Here is a 24,647-nt window from a genome sequence, read left to right on the forward strand (position 1 = left end):
TCGTGCGGGCGCGCGACGAGGCGAAAACTCGTGTATTCCTCGCGGCTTTTGTGCGGCGAGCGCGCGCGCGCGCGTAGCTTTCGGGCGCGACCTTTTTAATTTATCGCTGCATAAATTCGCTCTCTTTATCGTGCGCGCAAGACGCGCCGTTTTTCGGGAGACGAGCGAGGCCTACTTAGCCTCCTCGGAGCACAGGAAATCGTGGCATAATTTACACGCGTACTAAATTTAATTTTTGCAAAATGCCCATTGGGTTAATAATATCGGGAGCGACTTTGCCGCGCGCGGCTCGCCCTCTGCTTCATCAACGTTTTCACGTATTTTTTCAATTTCCATTTATATAGCGACACTATCGTTAAAAGCAAATTAATTTCAAAAAAACCTTACTCGATTACCAATTATCCATCTCTTTAGTCTAAATAATTTTCTCAAAGCATTACGTCTGCTACTTCTCCAGCAAAGTACGTCCATCTCTTACTAGCGCCGAGTGTCATCTCATCAACGTCCAAATGTAAAACACGTATGTATATGTTGTACGTACGCTCTAGCGGCGCCTCAGGTAGACACTCTTGAAAAAGACTTTGATGATTCGCGGTAGGTTTCACCGACGTCGCGTGTAGTGCGCAGGCCGCGCGTGATCGTCTTTCAATTTCGCTCGCGGCGAGGAAGCCTGCGAGTTTGGAGTCGGGCATCCCCGAGCGAGAGAACTGCAGCCCGAAATAATTGCTCGCTGACAAGGTGTGAAATGAATTTATTCAATTTCGAGAGAGCCGAGCCGCTCACACGTGGAATTACACGGCACTTGCTGCCGTGGCTGCTGCGCAGCTTCGACTTGAGAGTAATTAAAGAAATTTTTCATGGTCCATTTCACTCTTCCGCCACGCCGAATGAGCTGCTCCGCTTAACCTTCTCTCTCGCTTTATTGTTTTCGCCTTCGCATATCTCTCTTTCTCTTCTTTACGTTTTTAGCTTTTATTTTGGAGGGCCTCCGAACCTTCGTTTACCCCTCGCTTTCTGTGCTTCCAGGGATACTTTAATTTTTTTTTTGAATCTGCAAGTTGATGACGAGCCTTTCTCAAGGGTTTCTTGAATTTTAGCTTAGAGTAATTTTCTTGGCTGATTGCATTATTGAACGCTTTTTCTTTTTTTGGTTTGCATACGCTATAATTATTTAAAATAAAAATTGATGTCACATTATCTCTTTTCCAAAATTTCGAATAAAACGAAGAATTACAAGAATTTTTCATTAAAAAACAGCGGGGAATAGGAAAGCAGGAAATGGTGACAATAAGTAATAAAAGATGGAAATGACGAACGGAAAAGTAATAAAAGATGGAAAATTCGATAAAATCCATTTATTTATCCCTGACGCTACACGCAGAGTTGAATGATTTTCCATAAAATCTACACGTGACGACAGACGAAGTATCGCCTTTGATTTATATACAAATTTGAAAGCCTCCCTTTCTCTCTCAATCATACACATCGCATTCTCACTAACGCGCTCACGAAATCGTTCGGAGATTGGCGCAATATAATAATAATACTATGACGGTATGGTACAGCTATCACAACTCATCATCTGGTTTGTTGGTTTGTTTGTCTTATCTCATTAAAGTTAAAATCATCGTTTTCGTTAGCCTAAAGATACATAAACATTATTTCCCCCTCGCTTTCTTCTTACTCACGCACATCGATAATTAATCAACTATATATTACACAACGACGACGAGCTAACAACTAAGATCCATTGGGCGTGTGGTACATTATTTACAAATAATAATAGTAAGGGATAACGAAAAAGAGAAGAGTGTCGAAGCAGCAGCAGAAGCCTGGCCCCGGCAGCGTACATCGGATCTTTGGCTTATCGGTGTGTGTAGGAAAGACGCCGGCGGCGCATCTAGTCGAGTCGCGGACTCTCGCTGTGCGGCCGACTGGGATAGGGCACGAATCGTTGAGGCGGCGAGGAGCGGGGCAACGGTTGCCAGGGCCACGGGTAGGGGTGGCCGGCACCGCCGCCAGATGGCGAGCCGGTCGTGCTGGTCGCGGTGACGGACACCGCGGCTGGGAGGGCGCCTCTCGCCGCGTACAGCAGAGCCGCCGACGGCCAGGGCTGCTGCTGCTGCTGCTGCTGCTGCTGCGGGTGGCCCGGGTGGGCGGCCGCCGCCGCCGCCGCTGCCGCCGCCGCCGCGGCCGCGGCCTGCTGCGGGTGGAGGCCGAGGTGCTCGTACAGGCGCACCGCCGGCACACCGCAGCGCACCAGCTGCTGCTCCATCAGCTCCATCGGGTCCCTGCAACGGCAATAATGGCGCGCTGGGCGTTAGTCGGAGGCGCGCAAGGAGAGCGAGCGGTTCGCGAAGGCCTGCCGCTCGTTAGAGCGCTAATTGAGAGCCCGAGCGCTACCATATTTTACGAGTTGAAATTGCTCCCGTCGCTGCTGATCCAGCGCCTGGCTAGCTCTCGATAGAGCCGAGCGTTTTTCAAACGTCGCAGCGTTCACAATGGCCAGGAGCTCCGATAACGCCTTGCGTTATGTACCTGCGCTTCTAACCGAATCGCGCTGAGTCGTGAAACTGCGCGCGGCTCCATTAACGGGCGCCAAGGAAAGAAACGAAGGCGCGTATTTGACTTTTGAATAGCCTCGAGAGCTCTAACAGGCGTATCTAACTGGAATTAGATTGATTGATGTGCGTTTTTACGCGAGGGACCACGTCAAAAGTCCCCCTCCCCTCCCAGCGCGCCTCATTCTCCGGCATTAATCATTTTTTACGATTTCCTGCATCGAGCTTTCTCGATTTCCTCTCTCTCTCTCTCGCTCATTCTCGGCTTTTATCGGCGATTAATCACCGGCTTGCTCGTGGTCGCGATCGAATATTTCAGACTGTTTTTTGCCATTGCGGAGCACCCGCGCGCGCGCACGCACACACACTTGACGACCACACACGATCACGACGAAAGCCATACTTCTCGAGTGCGCGCATGCTTTGGCTTCCGATGATGAGACTGTTTCGCGGAAAAGCGCTAGAGCGGCGATTTGCGAAACCAGGTCGCCTATTCATAAAGTCAAGAGCGAAAAAAAGAGATATTCATGGAATACGCGTACTCGAGCCGCGCGTCAAGAGACGCCAGCGTGGAGCGCTGACGCTCATGAAAAGCTTGTTTTCGGCGGCTCTGGATACGCGGCCACGTCACGCGATACGTGACACGGGAGAACGCGCTCGCGAGCTAATTGGCGTGTTATCGCTCTGAGCGCCCATCTTTCTCTCACTCTCTCTCTCTCTCTCTCGGCCGCGGCGTGCACGTTATAGCCGCGGGACCTGCAACTGACTCTCTTCCGCGTCCTTTCTTTCTTTCTTTCTCTCCCGCTCTCGCCGCGGCCTGAAAATCCAAGAGAATCCCGGCAATTCTGTTTCCGCGCGAGACGGAAACGCGCCGAGGAGCAGTCCACGTCTCGGTGCACGAGAGATTGACGCGACTTTGCGCGGTAGCAAGCTTGCGAATCCCATTGTCGACGACGACGTGCGTCGGTTGCATCGGAGAGGAAAAGGTGGCGAAACTCGCGATTACGTTCAATTACGCGGGCCTGAACCAGGCGGGCGCACGCATGCTGCTCTCTTTTAAGCAGCTTTCATCAGCTCCACCCATGAGCGGTCTCTCGCTGCGCGCGGCGCGCCACCTCGCTCGAAATTGCTTCATCGTGAATGGGAACGCTCGCGCGCCAAATTAGCCGAATTAAATTACCGTATATATACGTATATACATGCGGGTTGCGTGCGTGCACGCGCTGCACCTGTGAGATACAGCTCCGGAAATGACGAAGCGCCCTTGGTGAAAGTCGACGGTAACTGGTATCAGCCGCGGAGGAAAACAGTCCGGCTTCTCGGATAGACGCGCACTGCAATTTGTTGCGCAGGGATGCATTATCGGTAATCGCGAGGCTGCTCGCGCGCCGCGCCGCGCACCAGATATCTTGCGCGCGCGAGTTTTCCCCTCGCCGCGACAACAAAATCGCCGGCTAATCTTGCGCACGCGCGCGTACGCGCACGTCTCACGCGATCGCCGCACGTCGCTGCGCGGCTCCAAACATTTTCACCATGGGCACTCGTCTGCTCTCCTCTAGCCTCCACGCGAGGATGGACGGCGCACGCGCCAGAGGGAAAATATCACGGCTGCGCGCGCCCAACTCAATTGAACGTCGCTCACGCGATTCCGCAGCGCGGCGGTTGTCGCCGTTCCTCGTGCGCTGCGTTCGATACCGCCTCGTCTATTTAATCCTCGCTAACGAAAAATCCGCGTCGCATGACCCGGTTGCATGCCAAACTCGCTAAGGGAGGCTAAGTGCCCTAATGACATGTCTGCTATGCTGCAAAAGACTTTCTTTTCAGCCGACGGGAAAATAAAAGCCTAAGCGCGCCGCGTGCGACAGCAGCTGATTTAATGGCCGGCACGCAGCGGTAACACCTGAGATTCGTGTCGCACACGCGCGTACAGTGGTCGAACGGAATCCCTGTCGGTATCGAACGAATTTCGCGCACGCAGTAAACAGCCGCTCGTCGATGTTTGCGCGCGCGTGTGTGTGCCACGACGACCACGACGATAAACGCGAAATTGGGCAGCTTCGTGAAAAGATGCGGTGCCTAAGTAGTCACGCGATCGCGGCACCTTTAACCATCAACGCTCGTTTCCTTTTTTTCCTTTTTTCTTTTTTCAGCTTGACAACAAATAACCGCACGTGCGAGTGTATGCGATGATCGATGCGTTCAAAGTCCACGCCCCGAAGAATTTCGGATTTATGAACCGGCAATTAATAGAAAATAGCGTGCGATTCCGCTGGAGGCGATAGGTAAGTGGCAGATAATGATAAGTTGCAGCGTAGAGCCTTCTTACACCCTTCGGCAGCTCCTCCTTCTCCTCGGCAATTTCTTTTTCTTTCACCCTGCTTCGACTGCTCATTTTTTTCTGTTTCCGGAGAGCGAATCGAATTGAATCGAGACAATGATTTTAATAGCCTTAGCAAGAAACGTTTTCCGCGGTAATGCGGCGAGAACGACATGCGTGAAGAGGCCGCGTATGCTTTGTCGGCTGTGCAATCGTAATGGAGATGAGGATGATGAATATCATCAGGCGATATGCAGCTTCAGCGCTGGCGAAGGAATGTTCCCGTTGCCGCTCGGCGCAGCACGCGAGAGAGAATTTGTGAATGGGTTCCGCGAAGGCGTCCGCACCGGCGATTTCCTCATCACGCGATCGCCGCGAAAAACGTTTTCCAATTGGCAAGGTCGCTAAGCCTGGCGGCGGTGGCGGCGGCGGCGGCGACGGCGGTCAACAGCAGGAGAAGGTTGGAAAAAGTGTGCTACGCGCTTTATGCGATGCAATCCTTTTTTTTCCGTTCGAGCCGAGCCGAGAGCCGACAAAGGCACGGGTTATTGTTTCCTCTTTGAGAGCTAAAGTGCGTATTAAACGCGCGTAAGTGAGAGAGTGTTGGCATTTTTCTGGAGTGCGGCTGTTAAGAACGGAGCGCGGCGCAGATATGTATACAGGCCTTATCTTATTATTTTTAAAAGCCGCGCTATAGATGGAAAAGGCTTTGAACATTATTGAAACTATGCCTGGCAGAGGAGTTATTTCAATAAGTACTGATAATTATCTACGCCTGTAACGAGTTGCGCGCGGCAGCTTTAAAATAAATTGCAAGTTAAATTCTGCTCTGGAATTTGCAAGATTTATTGCAATCTCGAGTATCGATTCGCTCACGTGCACGTGCCAAATGGCATCGGTCGTCGGGCGAATAGTCCCACACCAAGCTCTCATTGCGAATAAAGGACGAATATTCCACCAATTCGCTGGAAAAATAATCGGTGACTGTAATTGCAAAAATCAACCAGCAAAGTCCCAGCGACAAAAGAGTCAGTGGACGGAGCGGAGATCGAAAGCCCATAAAGCCGATTAAGTGAGCAGCTTGAAAAGTCATAAAAACAAAAAGAGCAGATATAAAGACGCGTCGACTGAAAGTCAGCGCGAAAAAACGAGTATACGCACACATACGAAGAAGAGAGATAAGAGGTGAGAGAGAGAGGAAGCGAGCGAGAGAGAGAGAGAGAGAGAGAGAGAGAGAGAGAGAGAGAGTTGGAGTGTAACGCACAGCGAAAGAAATTAATAGCCATAAAATATGAATAGAAATTAGCAGGTTCGGGGTGGCGTGACGCGCGCGTTTGCTCGCTCATTTCCTTTCGGCACGGCGCGTTGAAAAACAACAAAACAACGAAAATATCCTTTCGACCGAGTCGCTCCTCTCTCTCTCTCTCTCTCTCTCTCTGCAAGCCTGTAATTTTGCGCGGCTGCCGACCAATCCCCACTACGACTCGTCTTCCTCCGTGTATGCTCCTTTTGTCTTTCGCGTATGTGCAACTCGCATGTACACACGTTTATGCGCGTGCGCGCAATTTGTCGATTGACTTTCTTCTTTTCCTTTCGGGAAAGCGCGCACGACTCTCGGCTGCTTCGTTTTTAAGGGACTAAATGACGGCTTATTATTACAGCCGTGAGCTGCGCAAGCTCTTCGGAGATTGAAGAGCCAACCGACAAAAAGAGAGAGAGAGAGAGAGAGAGAGAGAGAAAGCAATTGAGAAATTATGCATTTACGTCGGGTGAGCGATGTAATTTCCACGAAGAGCGAGAATATTGGCAGACGATTTTATCTGGAGCTTCAACGGTATATCGGTTAATTGAAAGTGATTGAGAATGGTCGGGCAGGGTTAGTCGAGCATTACAATTGAATTTCAAAGAGGAGGAAGACTTATAACGCGACGCATCGCGTAAATGAGTGTCTTGGAATCGTAATGAGCGATAAAACAACTACAAAGCTTCGCGCGTAGCTGGAAAACTCAAAGGCCGCGAATGAGAAATCATGCATAATCCAATGGATGGTTATATTCACGGATAGGATTGTTCGCAGAAGGAAAGGGGGTCGTTAAATTTAACATGTCAATCGCGGGCATTGCACAGCGCACAGAGAGAGAAAGAGAGAGAGAGAGAGAGAGTTTTGGGAAAAAAGACGGAAGCTGCTGCGAGGTGTTATATATACGCTGGCAGGCTTACGAAACGAAAAGGAGAAGAGCGACAACGAAGAGGAGGACGACGACGAGTTTCGAGGCGGCGACGGCGGCGGCAGCAGCAGCGGTGGCAGCAGCAGCAGCAGCAGCAGCAGCAGCGCGAAGAAGAGGATAAGTGCCTTATATATAAGGGGAAGGGAGAGAGAAGGTGCGGCGGCAACCGGGTATAATGACAGGCCAGTGTGCGAAGCTCTCGAAGCTAATATAGATGAATGCCTCGCTCTCTTGTTCTTGTTTTTGGTCGGTGGAGGCCTCGGGCGGCACGCAGAGCAGTTGGCGAAAAAGAGCGCGAGAAAAAAAGAAGGAGCGGGCGAGCGAGCCAAGGAGAGAGAAAGAAAGAGAGAGAGAGAGAGAGAGAACGCGCATCTATCTATCAGCGCCGGCGCGAAGTGGGCGTGATGCAAACGCCAAACGCCGCTCTCTCATTAAGCTCGCACCGCCGCGAGAGGTGCAGAAAGTGCGCGCGCGCATTAGCGACGTGTGGCCCCCCCTCCGACGCTGCTCACACGTATGCGCGTACACACAGCCATTACCTGCCGTGGCTCTAATGCGCTCGATAATTTGGACGCGCGCGGCCGAGACTCGCTCCTCTTTTTTTGCGACGGTCTCGCCCGACTTTCTTGCCGAGGCCCGCAAACGTTTCGCGCTTTGACACGGCTTAATCTGCGCCCCTTGCTCTTTTGATTGCTGCCGAGCCTGCCAGTTTACCTGTATCTTCCCCCTTCGCTGGCTCGCCCCGCATTGTTTATGGGATTATGCCAATCGACTGAGTTTCCTTAGCGAGCTTTACTTGCGTCGGATCTTTATTATTTTTAGAGAACCGCTTTTTAAATTTCATTTCGCGGCGCGGCTCAATAAATCAAAATCTTTTTCCGGCTCAGACGATTTTTATCAGCGTCGATTGCAATCAAAATGAAAATACATCGCGTGATTACACCGTAGGAGGCATGTCGCAACTTTCAAATTTTCGAGGAAAAATTGGTGTTGCGAGAGAGCGTCGGCCCCAAATAAAAAGGCAAAAGGGAACTCTATTACGATTTTAACAAGTAGATTAATGGTATCGGAGCAGGTAAGAATTAAGCCTCATTGAATAATTGCCACGTATAGGAGAACGCTAAATTCACTGTTTACTCGCAGTAGCCTTAAGCATATTCATGCTTCGATAGGATCTCTTGCCTACTCTCTCCAGTCTCGTGTGTAAACGTCCACATCGACGCGAGGAATGACAAATTATGCGCTCGCACGAGACGCTATCTCGACTCTATATGTACATACACACCAAAGCTCTTTCCCTTAAGTGAAAAGTCGACACACATACACAGCTGAGTGGAGCCACGATGACTCGGCAAGAATGCTCTTACCCTCGCTCGCGCGCTCGCAGGAGGCAGGTGTTGATTTGAGGTTTGTCCCGCGCGCAGCTACGCGCAGACGTCTATATACGCTCGACACGTCGAAAAGTCCTCTTGGAGACTTTTGAATGATTGACGCGAGCGCTCGCTCGCCAAATTAATTTCCCCGCGAAAGCGCGAAAGACGATATCGCCGAGGGGGAGATGGAATAGCATCGCGTAAGACCGAAAATTTCTCCGCTATTGATTATGCCGTCAGCCTTGGCTGCACGCGAAGGAAACTCTGCCGGCAAAGTGAGATATATCCGTCGCGTGTGTGCACGCTCGCCGCGAGAAAGCTTGAGTTTCGTTCCTCGCGTCGTTTTGTTATTTTTTTTTCGTCAGTTTGACACTTTTTTTCTCAGCGGTGCGAGAGAATGGAAAGGGCCTATCTCTCGTGATTGGCGCGCGATATGATGTCTTGATTGCGATCTGCGATGTTTCCGAGAGAGAGAGAGAGAGAGAGAGAGAGAGAGAGAGAGAGAGAGAGAGAGCGACTTCATTTTCTATTACAAGCGCGGCGGCTAATTAACGGAATGATATGCGGAAAAAAGTTTATGCCCGTGCGTGCGCGCGGCATTAAAGCTCTGAATAATTCAGCAAGCTCTCGGGAGAGCGCGCATACGTTGTTCTCACATTAGAAGGCTCGCGCGCGGCAACGTCACGAGATCGTAGGCCGCGACGCGATGCGCGCTCGCGCATCTGCCCTGGGTTTTTGTAAAAATCGGCCGGGACAAATTCGCTGCAGCACGCGATCGGCAAATTAACCGCTAATTAACAAAACTCTTTCCTCCGTTGCTGCCACGGCCTTATGGCGTTTCTCGCATTTCCGATGAAATTTCAGGCAGGTGTGTGGGCATACGCTCTGCGAGCCCGTTTAGCACGTTATACAAACTGCCCTCTTACAAGGATGCGATTTAATCGTGCATAATTTAGTGGACAACGGGCCAGCGGCGCGCTACCTCAACTTTTATGGCTGTTGTTCGCGCGCGCGAGCGCGAGCTTCGGGTTTTAACGTTTCGTGTTGTTGTAACTCACCGGTCAAAGTCCGTCAGGCGCGATGAGTCTCTGAAGCCTTTGGCGAACGGATTGCTGTCGATTTTCAGCTTCGTTATCTGAAACGTCATTTGTACACATCGCATATTTTAATGCTTCATTTTTCTTGCTGTTTTACGTGTTCACAGTTAGTTTAATGGATTCCGATGCAAGAAAGAGAAACGGAGCGGGGGAAGAGATCGAGAATAAACATACACCGCGCGAAGTGTTAACTCGTTGAGATATTCGGTTATAGCTATATATCTTGATTTTTCCGCTCTCGCGAGGCGACCTCGCATTAAAATCATCGGATATATATTTTATTAAGTAAATTGCATTCGCGTGCTAATTCATTGGGTTTCATTTATTTCTCGGCAAAATTGGCTAATAAAGTAGCACGAAGGTAATACTGACCAGTTGATTTTGGTAAGCGGTGACTGCAGTGAAGATAGCCTCAGGGAAGATGAAGGTCTTGTGCTCCTCCTTCTCGAGATCGGTAATTTGCGCGCTTCCGCCGCTTCGCAGCCGCACTAAGTGTATCCTCGGCTGGTATCGGTGCATCGAGTTGAGGATTATCTGCAAAAAACGAAAAAAAAGGCGCCGAAGCGACAAGTCCGTTAGCGGAAATTCCAAACGTACGTACTTTTCTTTTTTTTCATGCCTTACGTGTTGATCGATTTACATTTGTTAATCGCGCTTCCGCCGCGCTCGCGTTATAAGGTTTTCCCCCGCGCAGAAGCGGGAAAAAACGAAGTGGAGGTAGAGGACGACTTTATCGCGTAAACGTCCAGCAACGTAGCGCGGACGTTGCGACGCGTGTCCCATTGGAATATTCAATCAATTTGTCGACGCGCGCGCGCGAGATAGAGAGATAGAGAGAGAGAGAGAGAGAGAGAGAAAGAGAGAGAGCGAGAGAGAGCGAGAGAGAAAGATCGAGATCGGCGCGTGAAATCGTTTGACTCGCGCGCGCTCGGCGCTACGCACTGGAAAAGTCAACGTCCTGCCGGAGCGAGATGATCGAGGGACTGGAGTCAATTAGACGGGCACAGCGATAGGCGCGTGTGTCTCCTTAGCGCGCGCGCGGCATTAAAATTTTATACCGCTGCACGTTGCGCACCGCGCATACGTACGCAGTTGAGCCGCGCTCGCCGCGTGCGCTTTCCTCTCCTTCACCATTACCCGCTCGCGCGAAGGACACGAAGCATTACACTTATCTTCGGCGCGTAATGACCAGTTACACACTCGCACACGGACGGACGAAAGTCCTTCATTATACCGACTGGCGGCAAAACGAACACGCCTGCAACGAATACGCGCACGTTCTCGCTTTCCCAAGCCAAAACGAAAATGCGAAAATGCGCGCCGGGGCGATAATTAGAGAAACAGCGAAGGACAGCCGACAGAAGTGAAAAATAACGAGCGGCGCGCTCGACAGCTCTCCGTGCGCGTGTCAAGTCGCGCGCGCACGCGCGACGCTGTTTCATCGCTTTTTTCGCGCTCGTGCCTATACATCGCCAGATATTAATAAGCTCGTTTTAATGAGGTGTGACGTCAGGATAACGAGCGCGCCGAACTACGCGCGTATATATAAAGCCCCATGCCACGCGAATCTACATAATAAAGTTTCCAACTTTATGTCAAATCGACGCCTATTTCGGTCGCGCCGGCGTGCGAGCAGCGGCAACGCGATAAATAAAAAAGGCTATGTGCCAGGTGTGTCTCTGTGTGCGTCGGCTACACTTCGATCTTGATAAACCTGTCAGGCATCTCTCGCGAGATAACTCACTCGTGCATATACGCGCGATTTGCATTTCTTTTTCCTTCACTTTATTTTCCCTTTTTGCTTATTATTATTATTTTTTATTCTTTCCCGAAGGATCGCATCTGCGCGCCCTATGACTCCTCCGAGATTTTTCGTAGTATGGCGCGAGACGAAGAAAAAAGCAAAAATGCGCTCAATGCCGCTCGACGGCCAGCAAGAGCGCTCCGATTATCGAACGCATTTGCATGGTATTAACGATAATTCGCATGCGCTTAACGAGCGTTTACGTCGTGTTCGAGGATAAGATGCTTGACTGATGTTTTTTTAAGAGGTAATTTCACGCGATTTCTCGAAAAAAAACCATGCCGCCGCGCCGCTCTTACTAATAATCGAGGGAAAAACGCGTTCTAGATTTTTTTTTAGCCGTATCGGTTGTTTCGAAAATCGCGCGAGGGAGAGATAGAGAGAGAGAGAGAGAGAGAGAGAGAGAGAGAGAAAACTTGGCTAGAATTTATTATTTTCTGCTAAAGTACCTGTTGAAAGCTTATGTAACCGGCTATGGAGATGTATTATGACAGCTTGCGAAATTGTTTTTTCTTTGTTCAAAGGCATTGTTGGCTGCGCGCTGCGGCGATGAGCTATGGTTACAAGCTCATTGCGAGAGCTAGCAAACATATTGAAAAATCTATAAAAAGCTCAAATATCGCACACAAGGTCTGTCGATCGACTTGTTCGACTATTTTTAAAATTCGTTTTCGAATGCCTCGTAAATATAATATGCAGTAAATTGCACGCATGAAAGAATAGGCGAGCTGATGAAATCCACAATGAAGTACAGCTCGAAAGGAACAATGATTATACAATGAAGCTGTTCGGCATTCGCTCTAACTGTATCGGCAGATTGCTGAGGCGCTCTCGCGGTCACGGACTTGTGGCCGCGATAAAAGCCGGCAGCGGCCGAGAGCCAACGAGCAAAAAAGATAAACTTGCTAATAGTCAGGTGTACGAGATTCAACACATATAGACTGACGGATCGAGCTCTCTCGATTTGCATGTGGCGATTTATCAAACAGCGCGCTAGCCATGTAATACACGTTGATAGCGGCACTTATGCATGCTCGCGGCTCTCTCTTTCTCTCTCTCATAATAGCGTTGGAATTTCGCGCGCGGAAAAAAGCAAATGAGCTAAGTGTAGCAGCGCTAGCTCGGACGCTAATTGAGCCAAGTGAGTATGGAAATCGAAGACTGGCAGAGCAGGGACCACACCACCGATAGCTGTGTATGTATACAAGCAGAGATCGCGATGATAGCTTGCAAATTTATGGCCATTGACGCATCAATGAATTCTTTCTCTCGCTGCAAACTGTTTGCCAACGAATTTATGTAGCGGCTCACAGTTACGTGGCGTGTCCGGCGACAAAAACCAATAATAAAGAGCCAATAATTCAGCGTATAAACGCGCGCCGATTATTTATCGACAGGTATAACCTTACGCCTGCCTGTTTGCTTGCAGCCTCGCGTCATCTGCATAATTTTCTAATATCGCACGACGCGTCTCTCTCTCTCTCTCTCCCTCTCTCTCTTCGTACGTGCGGATTAGCGACTGAGCCGTGAACGCAGAGAGAGAGAAAACCGAATAAATTCCATGGCTGCCTTTTCTTTTTCATTTTGTTTTGAAATCGCGCACAGCATTTAGTCGAAACTTCATCGGCGAAATTCGAGTTTTAGCAGCTCGTATAATAAAATATATCCCGATTAACGAGGCGCGTTGTATTTACGGGCTGCGTATACGTTAAATATTTATACGAAAAGAAGGAAACGAATACTTGTCCTCCGAACACTGGCACTCTATTTTAATCCTCTCCGAGAAATTTTGAAGAAGGAAGAGGAGAAAAAGAAGAGGCTCGGACACTTATCACTCGTCGCTGAAAGCGCCAAGTGCTTATAACACAATATAGGAGTGGCATGTATATACGCGCGCGCGCTAACGCTCCGACTCTTTTTCGAATTTCCGTTGCGTCGAGCGATGAGAGTGTCTAATAAAGATACCTTAACGACGTGGTGCCCGGAAATGGATGTCGAACAAATTTATGCCTACTCTGCCTCTCCCTCTCTCTCTCTCTCTCTCTCTCTCTCTCTCTCTTTCGTTTGCGACAATAATTTATTACGTTGACCTCCTCTTCTCTACGCCTCCTCTTACTTCTTTTTCGAAATTCGTTTGCGCTAATTATCATTACGTCAGGTCGGCACGTGCGCGCGTCGATCGATTTGGAATCGGTGCGCGGGAGAGCGTCGAGAGAACACAGCTCTGCGCTGAGAAAGTTAAAGATCCGCGGCGTAACGCGACGCGCGTAATGCGTTCGCGCGAGCGTGAAACGGAAGGAACCGGCGCTGCCTGCACGAAGAGCGTATTACGAAAGACCCGGTTCTGACTGCGCCAGCCGGGCGATGATATATCCTATTCTCGCACCTTGTTTTTTTACGCCTCGCGCCGCGTTGCTGCTTATAAATACACGACGATAATCGTAGCAGCGTTGGAGCGACGACGAACGCTCCGTTTCTCCTTTCCGCTTGTCGGAGGATGTGCGAGATTACTGCACCGCGCGGTCGGAGTGATTCGCCTCGGGGCAGTAGGCGCACGAAACAATTAAAACCGAAAGCTTACGGGGAGCGACAATCCTATCGCTTGGCGCGAAGGCGCCATCGAAATCTCACGTTACACGCGCTTACGATTTTTCCGATAATCGCGAAACCAGCGGAAAGCCGCGCGTTGCAATCATAAAAGTCGACAACACTGCACCGGCGAGAAAGAGGAAAGGAAGGGGCGAGCGAGATAAGCATCGGTGAAATTCCAGAGGACGCGTCAACGCGCCACGGGTGCACCAGAGGCACTTATAATTGATATCACGTCGGAGCGCGAGTATATACGCTCTCGACGTCGCACCTCTTTCAGGGACCACCGTAATCGCGCCTATAGGTAGCCGCGACGGGGGTCTCTTCATAATATCGCCTCTCCCGTACGAAACGATGAAATAGTGGCCAGCAGCCGCAGCACAAGCGTAGCGAGCCATAAGGAATGCCAAGTTCTCGTTCTCTCTTCGCGCTAACCGGAACTCCCCACTCTTTCACGCCTTGGCTCTCTCGCCTCTTCGACGATTTTTCGAGGATACCATTTTTGTCTTTTTTTTCGGGAAAAATTACGGCTCATCACTTAATGGCTATTCGCTGTTTTTGCCTATACGTCGATTTTTATAAGCCGATTATATATCGCGTTTCAACGCTCCTCCTACAGCCTTATGCGCCTATCGTTTTTCTCTTCCTTCTTTTCGCGTAAATTAGTTTTGTAATAACGGTTGTTTTTTTCCCACCGAAATATGGTCTTTTGCGGAAATCCGCGTGCAATCGTTCCCGGAATGTCTGCGTGTGCACGATCGATGTCTAGGCCTACGTTCCAAAGCAGAGGGCTCCCCTTCAAATTGTCCATCAATAGCCAATTTGTTCTTTCATTCGTCGTTGGCCTTTTTATTGAAAACGATTCATTTTTTTTAACCCGTCTACTCTCGCGCATGTATAAATCAGGTACTCGTCTGAAAGTCGATCGATGTTTTGTGATCGCCTATATTTTCTGAAATGTTCTTCGAAACTTACGAGATACGGCAAACAATCGCTAATTTTGACTTTCGTTTCTAGTGTTTAAAATTTCAATAGGCACACATCCTGGAATTTGTCAGTGACTAGAAACGATTTTACGAGCACACCTACACGTTGAACAGAAAAAGCTAGGTCCCCCTCTCTTTCGCTCTCTCTATCTCTCTCTGTCTGTCTGTCTGTCTCTGGAGCGTTATCGCGCCTCACGTCTACAAACATGAATACACGTATGCGTAATACGGTTGCGTCCCCCCCCCCGCCCGCCTCACCCTCGCTTCATCGATTTCACACACGTGTTCAAAGGAGACGTGCCAATAGTAGAAAAATGAGCTCTGATATTTATACACAAAAAAAAACCTATATGCGTAGCAAGCGGTATGCAGCTACAATGACAACCCGTGGCGTGTTGCTTGGCCACGCGGTCATCATGACAAAGGGCACATACATACTGCCACCGCTCTAGTATAAAGTCGTAAAAGGTATCAGGGGGCGTGTGTACGTCGTTAAATTATTACTGGAAACTTCCGGAATAAAGAAAAAATCGTTTTATCATCGAAATAATCTCCGCTAGGCCCATATTTACACAACGAACAGACCTAAATCTATGCTTCGGCGCTTTGTTTTAGATGGATGTTTGACCTCGGTGGCGCGCGTGAAAAATCGCGATTGACTCGGTCAGCGTGTGTTTGGCCTTCGGTACGCGTGCCGATCGCCCGCGGCGCGAGCGAGCGAGAATCTTTCTCGGCGAGCAGCCTTGGATCCGCGCCACCTATAGTGATTTTTCGCTAATTAAGCAGCAATCCTGCCGTCGGATACTTTTTTGCCGTGGCGCGTGCCGCCGACGACTTGCCCTTAAGCCCTTGTCACCCAGTGCCGCTCATGGGTACAAGGTTAACGACTCGCGACTGTACTCGCAAGGGGGTTGCAGAGTCAAAGATCTCGGCGATCTGCCGACGCGGCAGACGCGCCGACGGCACGGAAAGTCGTACGACATCCTGCCGACTTTGGCTGGTGTCTTGTTCAACTCCCACGGAGGCTGCGATCGTTTGTACGAGTACAAAGGTCGAGCGCGCGCGTGGCACTGCATTGTGACTAATAACGATCCGTTGCCAATCGAGACGTTTGTACTCTACTACGGACGACGACAACAAGAAGACAAGTCCATTGTCGGGCCGCCGTGTAGCGTCTTTGAAGACGCAAAGCTCAACGTTACGAGCGATGCGTCCGCCGGGGAGAAACGGCTGTACATCGGCCGAGAGATATAGAAACGAAAGGAAAAACGGTAATACCGCGGCGCGCCGGCCGGGTGCCTGACTCAGCAACATTGGAAATGCCTTAAGTGCTCGAGTGTATAGATCTCAGTCCAATCTCGCGCGAGCATAACAGGTGGCACCCAACGCATCTTTCGGTGCCCGTGGCCCATCAGCTAATACCAAATTTTTAAGCCAAGCCCGCAACAACCGATCAGCGTATCTAGGATCTAGCGAAGAAGCATCACCTACCTGTCCCTGCTTGTCCATCTCATTGTTCGTCAGTTTAACCTTCTCGAACGAAACGACCTGCTTCCTCAGTTGTTCGCCCTTGAACGGCGAGTCGGGATGGACGTATAACCTGGCCGGTGCTGGCGGATCCGCCTTGCCAGCGACCAGCCACGAACTCTTGTGATAAGCGTAACGATAGCGTTTGTTGTCCACTGGCACGATGTCCATCAGAACTGCGTACTCGTGATCGCTCTTCAGTCCACTGAATGACACTCGGCACGTCGGGAACATCCGTCTGTTTTTGTCAAACAAAAAAACACGTTGCCCAAGTTATTCGCGCGTAAAGGCTGACGTTGCCACCTGTGCCTGCATTCAAGTCGGATAAATTCCTAGTGCTTTTTAGGGTTCGACCAGCCATGAGCAGTTAATTTCGCGCCCGATTCCGCATTATGTTAAATTATTTGACAAGTAATAGAGGCGTCGCGCGCGCCGGCGCCTCTCGCACAAGGGGAGCTCGGGTTAACGTAAGGCGTGCTTGTTTGTTTCGCAGACACTGGTTCGGAGGTTATCGCGACGACGGCAGACGACGATGCAGCAGGGCCGGCCGTGCGACGGCTTGCCGCGCCTGTGCCCCGGCAAGTGCAACCCTCGCAACCGTCGGGCGCAGCGCCAGCAAGCCGCAGTCCGTCCGAGGGCCGAAATCGTACCGGAATATCACGAGCAAAATATCGTCAGTCACAACGTCTACTACAACCACGACTTCGCCCTGTTCTCGCGGAAAACCCAGACGGACTGTCGCGAGCTCGCGCGACCGCCCAGTCCGATTCTCACGGACGAGGAGCGGCAGATCGTCGAGGCGATCACGCGGAGAGTGCAGTCGCGCAGACGTCGTCGCAACCGCGACAAGGGTTGCCTATTGCGCAAACTCGTGGCTTTGCTGATATTCTTCTTCGCTCACGGCTGCGTGGCCGCGCTGGCCAAGGACTACCATCACTACCAGACCTTTCTCGCCACGCAACTCTGCGGATTCATCGCCGTGCTGTTCTGGGATGAGCCCGCGTGAGCGAGCTCTGCGCCTGAGTGTGTGCGTTTTCGGGTCACGTGTCGTTATGTTTGCAACGTTGACGCAATCGCGCTGTATCGATACAAAACAAAAAAGAAAAAGAAAAAGAAAAAGAAAGGAGAGCCTCAATCGCGCGAGCGCTGTGCGTCGTTCAGTGCTTCGCCGACGAAAAATCTTCCACGCGACGGCGTACTTAGCTTATCGGGCGTCAATTTTCAGCGGGTTCATCAATCAGACGCTGGCGCGCACGAAAAACAGTACGTACCGGGAGCTCGCTTCGGCCCGGCTGTGTTTGCTCGCAGCTTAACGACTCGTCAAGCTAAGTATACATCGCCGAGAGCCAGGTGCGTTTGTGTCACTGCCGTAACTATGCCGGCGCGCCGGCGCGTAATTGCCTTAGCTCGAGCCACGCATGCAAGCCGCTTGCGCGTGGAGCAAACGTGCTCCGCGTTGGGCTCGAGCGCGACAGCCTCGGCAGCCGCGCCGCGACGCCCGCGAGTAGCGATAGCCGGCCAAAAGTGAGGCTGCAATCGTGGGAAAGAGAGAAGGGCGCCGCGGTGCCGAGGAACCAGAGACGAGCGGCGGGCCCCCCGTCGACCGGCGACGACAACACACCGGCTCATTGGCTTTCGCCGAGCGCCCGTACGGTAGTGCGCTGGCGCTGGGGTGCCGCGAGGAGTCGCGAGGGCCCGGAAAACATTCGCCTCGGCGGCTCGCGAAGCGCGAGGCCGAGCGCGGCTCTGACGGGGGGCGCGGGCGCGCATCAGCACGGGCTATAAATCGAGGGCGTCGCGTGGGCGTGTCGACGTTCGCGCGCCTATCGCTCACCTGCCGGACTTGGTGATGATCATCTCGGTGTGCAAGTCATTGAATTTATCCCACAGCTCCTTGGTCTCCAGGTGGCACTCCACGTCTCTCAGCTCCTCCGAATTGCACAGAGGTGGCGGAGGTGGTCCGCGTCGCTTTTTCTTCGGCTGCTCGTCGGCGCTCTGATCGAATCGCCTCCTCTTGAGGCGATTGACAGGCGGCTCGCCGTTGTCGGAACTGACGCTCACCGGATTCTCGTCCACGCTGCTGCACTCCTCCACGTCGACGTCGACTTCTTCGTCGTCGTCGATCGACTTGTCGGTCGCTACACTCTCCACGTCGATGCCTGCGCCAGGCTCGCTCTCGTTGTCCTCGATGTCCGTCACCACTGTCGCTGTCGCCACGATGTTCAACGGCGACGTGCGCAATCCTGCCAATAAACAAGCGCCGACAAATGAGGCCGATTCTTCGACGACAGTATCTTACGTAACGCTCCACTTATAAATTGATTAATATAACGCTTACATCTACCTTGCAGGCGCGAGTTGTTCTTATTTTTTTCCCTCGCATTGCACGAGCTACTCATGTTGCTTCTATACCAGCGTCAGACAAATAATTAGCTCCGTGCATAATTCATCGTCGGCGTGTGTGCGCGTGTGCGCGTGTGCGCGCGCGCGCTAATGGTATCGGCTCTTTATACAATGATAATTGCCTTTGCGCGGCGCGCGTGCGTCCAATATACATGCATACAGACGTAACGTACACAAATGGAGTGTTGATTGTTTGTTATCGCGCAACTTAGAACCTGTCGAGCGGCAATTAATCACGGTTGAATTGGAGACGCGCCGAGCCGACGCTAGCAATGAAGAGTGAAAATTTTTTTTCATTGGTCTAATGGAAAAATCGATGGAAAAAGTTCTGGAGCGGACGGCAGTGCCGCCGTTCGTAAATATGAACCGGGGGAGAGAAAGCGGCCGAGCGCAGCGTTATGCGACTGCGGCAGGGCATCCAATTTTGATAACGATCGCTGCTGGCAATTAGCGCTAAACATACGCTAAACATAGCGCGAGCGCGGAATTTGTCTCGGTTTAATTAGAACTACGTCGCGAAATTGAGAGAGAAAGAGAGATCGATTAATTAATCAGCAGTGTTGTAACTTTGTGAGATGAGATTTGTCATCGGCGCTATATTGCATTTTATTGTCTGCGCTGCAATGCGGAATTCTTAATGTTATGTTGTGACGAGGAAAACGTCCCTGGCGTCGTTGAAATATTGAAGAATATGCCAGTTACGCGCTAATAATTGAACGCGGTGGCGTCTAGACGCGCGCGATTCTCCTCGAGCGCGAGTGAACGTGCTGATTCAACATAAATACGTATGTGCGATGGGAAAATTATTTCAAGCCGCGCTGCGGCTGAACAATCGGCTATATTATCCCGTAGCGCCTCTGTACGTTTTAATGTCTTATGACGATCGCAGCATCGTCTATAATTGACTGATTGCATCTTTGCTTGGAACTACTACCTATTCGCATAGTCTGTACTTTCGAAATCGTTGAATTAACGGTTAGTCGATATTTCGTCGTATTTTGATGGCCGTGACGAAAACCGGAAAAGTCTAGGTAGCTTATAGTACATTGCGCGACGTCATCTTAACGGTGGCAGCAACAACAGCCGGGCGCCCTCGCACCGATAAACATACGTTGCAACGCAAATAAAGCTGTATTTTTTGTCTCCGCGTACTGTACATACAATGTCGCGCGACGACTTATCGATCGGCAGCGATTTATCTCGCGACACCTCGCGCGCGTAACGCGATACGCGTGTGCTGCGCAGGCTATCGTCCGCGCGGAACGCCTGCACCTCTCGTCTCCGTTTTATTTTTTTTTTTGTTTTTCGTTCACCGCGTCGATTCTCAGCCCCGATCTTTTCTCACTCTCGCGCGAGCCTATCAGCGGAAAAAGGAATTATCGTTGTAATTGTTGCGTTTGAAATGCGGCAATAAAAGACACGACGATCAAAGGAGAGCGAGAGAGATAAAAGGGGGGAAGTTGGCCGCGTTGAGGTGTGATTACAGAGCGCGCAGTGCATAAATTGAAGAGCGCAAACTGTATAGGTATGCAAGCATATCGCAATTATACCGGCGCTGCTGTGCTGCTGTGCGGCATTGTGCGCCTATGCGCTCTTAATAATCCGCGCGCAAGTATTACTTATAAAAATGTACGTAGCTGCTACTTCTCAATTAAAGCCGCTAGACCTCGCGCTCTCGCACCTGCGTTTTATACACTTTTTAGCGCCAAGATTAATTTCGCCATCTGTCTCTTGCGAAGCGGTAGCCTCGCACATTGTAACCAATTTGTATTATCTCCTTCGCGGGAGTGGCGGCGGCAAGACGCCTCGTCGAGTATATCCTGCGCGAGAAGGAAAATCGGGAGAGCGATTGATCGCCCGTATTAATAACCGAGGAACGCTGCGATCTGTACAATCACGAGAGGGCGAGAGGAAAAAAAGGAATCCGACCTCGGCAATAATATTTCAATTTGCCGTATGGTGTGGTATGCGAGTGCGAGCGCGTGCTTTCGTTCTGCTCCTTGCGTTTGTTTTTGCGAGGCGACCTGCATAAATTGATACGTGCCTCGTGTACGATGAAAGTTTTAGAAGTAGATTGGCAATCAATGAGCTGGATATAAAGGAAAAATAACGAACGTGCCGATCCGCAGCCGATTGGCCGGAAGCTCAGCGAAGCACGTTTTTGGTGCGGGAGCGTCACGCGTATAATGCCCGCGCGAGTTAATTATAGAATGTCGACGGAGAGCAGTAGCAGCAATAGCGACCGCGCCGAGCGAATGAAGCTATTTGCGCGATTTCGAATTATTCTTTCTGCCGAAGCAGGCGCGTTGGGCATTCCAATGCGAAATTACATTCTCGGAACGTCGTTTTTCGGGGTGGATTTCAAAATAGCTCTCGATATCGCTCGATGCGAGGTGCTACGGGAAGCCTGCAAATAAGACTCGATTAACCCGGCATCGCGCGAAGAACGCCTGCTCGCGAGCGACCGTACGGAACCTTCGCCCAGATGCATGCGCAACGGTTTGGCACGAAGGTGCAGATGCACCCGTCGATATAATGCTCGCGCATCTGCGAGAAAAAGGCGCGTCGGCTGCTAATAATACCGCTCGCAGTGGTGCGTGCGCGCGCGCGCGAAAAAGAGCTCGCGCTCTCTAATCGAGTCGCTCGGTGCGCACCACCTTTCGATCGACGATGAAAGTCCCGCGTTGCCCGGTTATTTTCGCGCGCGCGCGAGGGACCGAGGAAAGAGATGCGCTCTAATGGACGTCGTTTATTGATTGAGAGCTCCGCGCGTTCTTCTGTGTTTATTGTCTCCGCTTAACGGTTGGTCGACTCGAGGAAAACAAAAGAAAAAAGATACATCGGACAGCGAGAAATGGAGAAAAAACTGCGGCGTTGTGTGGTCCAAAGAGCCTCGAAGAGAAAACATAAGGACCTCCTTCCACGATGGCGCTGCCGTTAAACAGCACAGGTAAATCGCGGTGGCGGCGCCAGACGAACCGAGCGCGCGCACGAAAGAGAGAGAAAGAGAGAGAATCAATAAAACGTTACACAGCCGATTATCTGTCGTAAGCCGGTAATGGCTTCATTCCTGCTGCCGCTGCAGCTACGGCAATATTGCCCCATTGTTTCCGGGCGATAAAGCTTTTCAGCGGCTCCGGCCAGTTTTTGCCTCTTCGCATCCTTCTATGTAAATAGCTGGGAGCTGTTGCTTTATTTACGATCGCGCGCGCTGCCGCAACTCGCCTCCGGAAAGTGCACCGCCGCTCGAAAGTCCGCCAATTAAAAGCAGCGGCGCGATCGCCGTCGTGTAAGGGTGGTCCCGCGCGCCGCGTTCCTCACATGCGAGTCGTCGTCGCAGCACGCTCTCGTTTCCGATTCGACAAGAAATACGAGCTGCGAGTGAGAGAGAGAGAGAGAGAGTGAGTGAGCGACCACCCAGAATATCCTGTCACCAGCGGGAGGACCGACTGTCGCCGGGACCTGCAATTTGTTACCCACAGGTTCCGTTCTTTTCTCTCTGTCTCGTCTTCATGTCTCGATCTCCACACACACGCGCGCGCGCATTGTGTAATGTTGCCCCCGGCTATTTTGACAGTTCGCTGGAAAAAGTTGTCCAACCTGAGGCTCTTGTTCTCCTCGTCTATTGGGGGCTTTTTCTTGGTACGAAACTCGGGATGCATATTGTTTTGACCGTGCGCTTTGCATCGCTTCGCTATACAACCGAGTGTGAGGGGGCGTACGCCTGTGCTTACACGCTTTGGCCCTTTGTCACTTGATTTTTACCTTCTTTTTGTCGTCGCGTTGGATACGCTCAATTTCGATCTAGAATTACGAGCGACTCTCCAGTGGTCAATTCCGTTTGACTCCCCAGTCATCGAGGTATTGCTCTTGGAACGATGGACTCAGCGCGGATCGTTCAACGATTAACACTCCAAACGTACGAGGTCTCGCTAAAACCATCGTTATTATTGGTGCAACAGTACGATAACCGTTTACACTCAAACTGGGTGTTGCATCTCTCTCGCGCGCGCACAATATGGCTAACCGTTATGCCGTCGGCTAAATCCAAGCGCTACGCGGCTGCTGTCATGACGATATGATTTCGCACCGAAGCCCGTAAATTATTGCTGTTTACAACTCTAACCAGACATAGCGAAGTTTTCATGAATTATGGTATGTTTATTGCACATCCTTCTGAATACTGGAAATCGTTAATTCTACTCCTTGCAAAAGGTTCTATGGATAATTGGCTATCAAAAGATTTAACTGCGCTTTAGAGAATCACTTTGGAGAATGATAATTTAATTGACGCGAAGAGTGAATTGAAAAACATGGAAAACCGCGGGGTAGGGGTACGAAGCATTTGAAAATGATTATTTAGATGAACGTTTACGATCCAGTCTAGTAGGTTCGCCCGGCAGCAAACGGTTCGACTAGCTGATCATCAACGCATGAATGAGCAGCTACCGAATGATCAAGTCGATTAGATAAATTGTCACTGGAGAGAAGAGCGCTAGATAGTCAAACAATCCCACACAATGTAACAACTGAGTAAATTCCAAGTGGCATTCAAACTCGCGTCACTGTCTGGCAACTCCGCTTCTCGCCCAGAATCGCACAAATATCTCACTGGAATTTCCCGAAGGCAGCAAACTTGGCCCAAAAATGTGAGCAGCACAATACGATCGGGGCGCAATTCTTCGCGATGAAAAGCCAGGCGCATTGTGGTGCCGTGGGTTCCGGGTCCCGGGAGAGAAGCGGAAGAAGTCCCGGGAGGGAATAAAAAGTGGCGATCTCGGCAAGCTTCGCGACAACGTACACGTAGAGAGAATAGGAGACTCACGGTGGTCAAGGTGCGTGGGACTACCGGCGGCCGGTCCATAGGATCCTTTGCTAGCAGCACATTCCAGCGGCGTGCTAGCTGCGGTGGAGGCAGCATTGCTCGTGGCCGTGACCAAGTGATAAGAGCCAAAGGACGGATCCCTCGGCGCCATGATGGCCGCGATGCTGAAATCCGTGACCTTGTTGCCCCTTTCACCCTTGGTCGGCATTGCTACCGTGCTTCCTATCCTGCCTCGCGCGAGCCAAATGTTCTCGGCACACCACGCGCACTCTCCTCGTACTTTCGGCGACGATTCACGCCGAAAAGAGAATCGCGCTGCTGTTTCGTTTTCGCTGAGAGAAAAGCAGAAGCGGCGAGGAAAGGAGAGAGAGAGAGAGAAAGAGAGAGAGAAAGAAAGAGCGAGAGAGAAAGAGAAAACGCGTCTGCGCCGCGCGGCTTCCCGAACTCCACTGGGCCTCCTACTCCTCATCCTCCCACGAGAGCGGGGTAACTCCCTCTCTCCTCGACGAGCTGCGCGCGCAGCCGCCTCGAGGCGGGACACTGACGATTGGACGCGCAGCGCCAAGCTCCGCCCTTCCTTCTTCCCTCGACGCTGTTGGGGAAATGACGCTGAGCGGTGAGAGCGAGAGAAAGAGAGAGAGAGAGAGAGAGAGAGAGAGAAAAGATCGATCGACTAGTAGCGTGCGCGGAGAGAGGGACGACGATGTTGATACGGAGAGAGGCGGAGAGAGAGAGAGAAAAGGGGCCAACGAGCTGCGGGGATGGCTTGGGTAATGAGAGAGTGAATTGGAAATGACGAAAGATGTTTTTTTTTTTAGTTCTTTCGAGTGTACCAAAATTGCTACGCTGAATTACGGGCGAGAGTTTGATAAATGTGCATTATTATGCGCGAGCGTCGTTGAGAAATTATACGAAGTCGCTTTTTCAGGTCTCGGCC

The 24,647-nt window shown here is 51.0% G+C and overlaps 1 protein-coding gene across 1 annotated transcript; it reads right to left on the minus strand.

The window, feature by feature from the left end:
* Positions 1 to 1,363: 1,363 nt before the first annotated feature.
* LOC131672031 (T-box protein 12-like) lies at positions 1,364 to 24,139 on the minus strand. Its single transcript, XM_058948949.1, has 6 exons — positions 23,711 to 24,139; positions 18,317 to 18,725; positions 16,447 to 16,720; positions 9,949 to 10,110; positions 9,538 to 9,614; positions 1,364 to 2,291 (listed from the first exon to the last, which is right to left on the minus strand). The coding sequence occupies exons 1-6, from the start codon at positions 23,916 to 23,918 to the stop codon at positions 1,901 to 1,903; spliced, it is 1,521 nt and encodes a 506-aa protein (XP_058804932.1). The 5' UTR covers positions 23,919 to 24,139; the 3' UTR covers positions 1,364 to 1,900.
* Between the last annotated feature and the right edge of the window lie 508 nt (positions 24,140 to 24,647).

This window comes from Phymastichus coffea, unplaced genomic scaffold (assembly GCF_024137745.1).
Source record: "Phymastichus coffea isolate CEN01 unplaced genomic scaffold, Cenicafe_Pcof_1.1 PCOF00141, whole genome shotgun sequence".
NCBI classification, from domain to species: Eukaryota; Metazoa; Arthropoda; class Insecta; order Hymenoptera; family Eulophidae; genus Phymastichus; species Phymastichus coffea.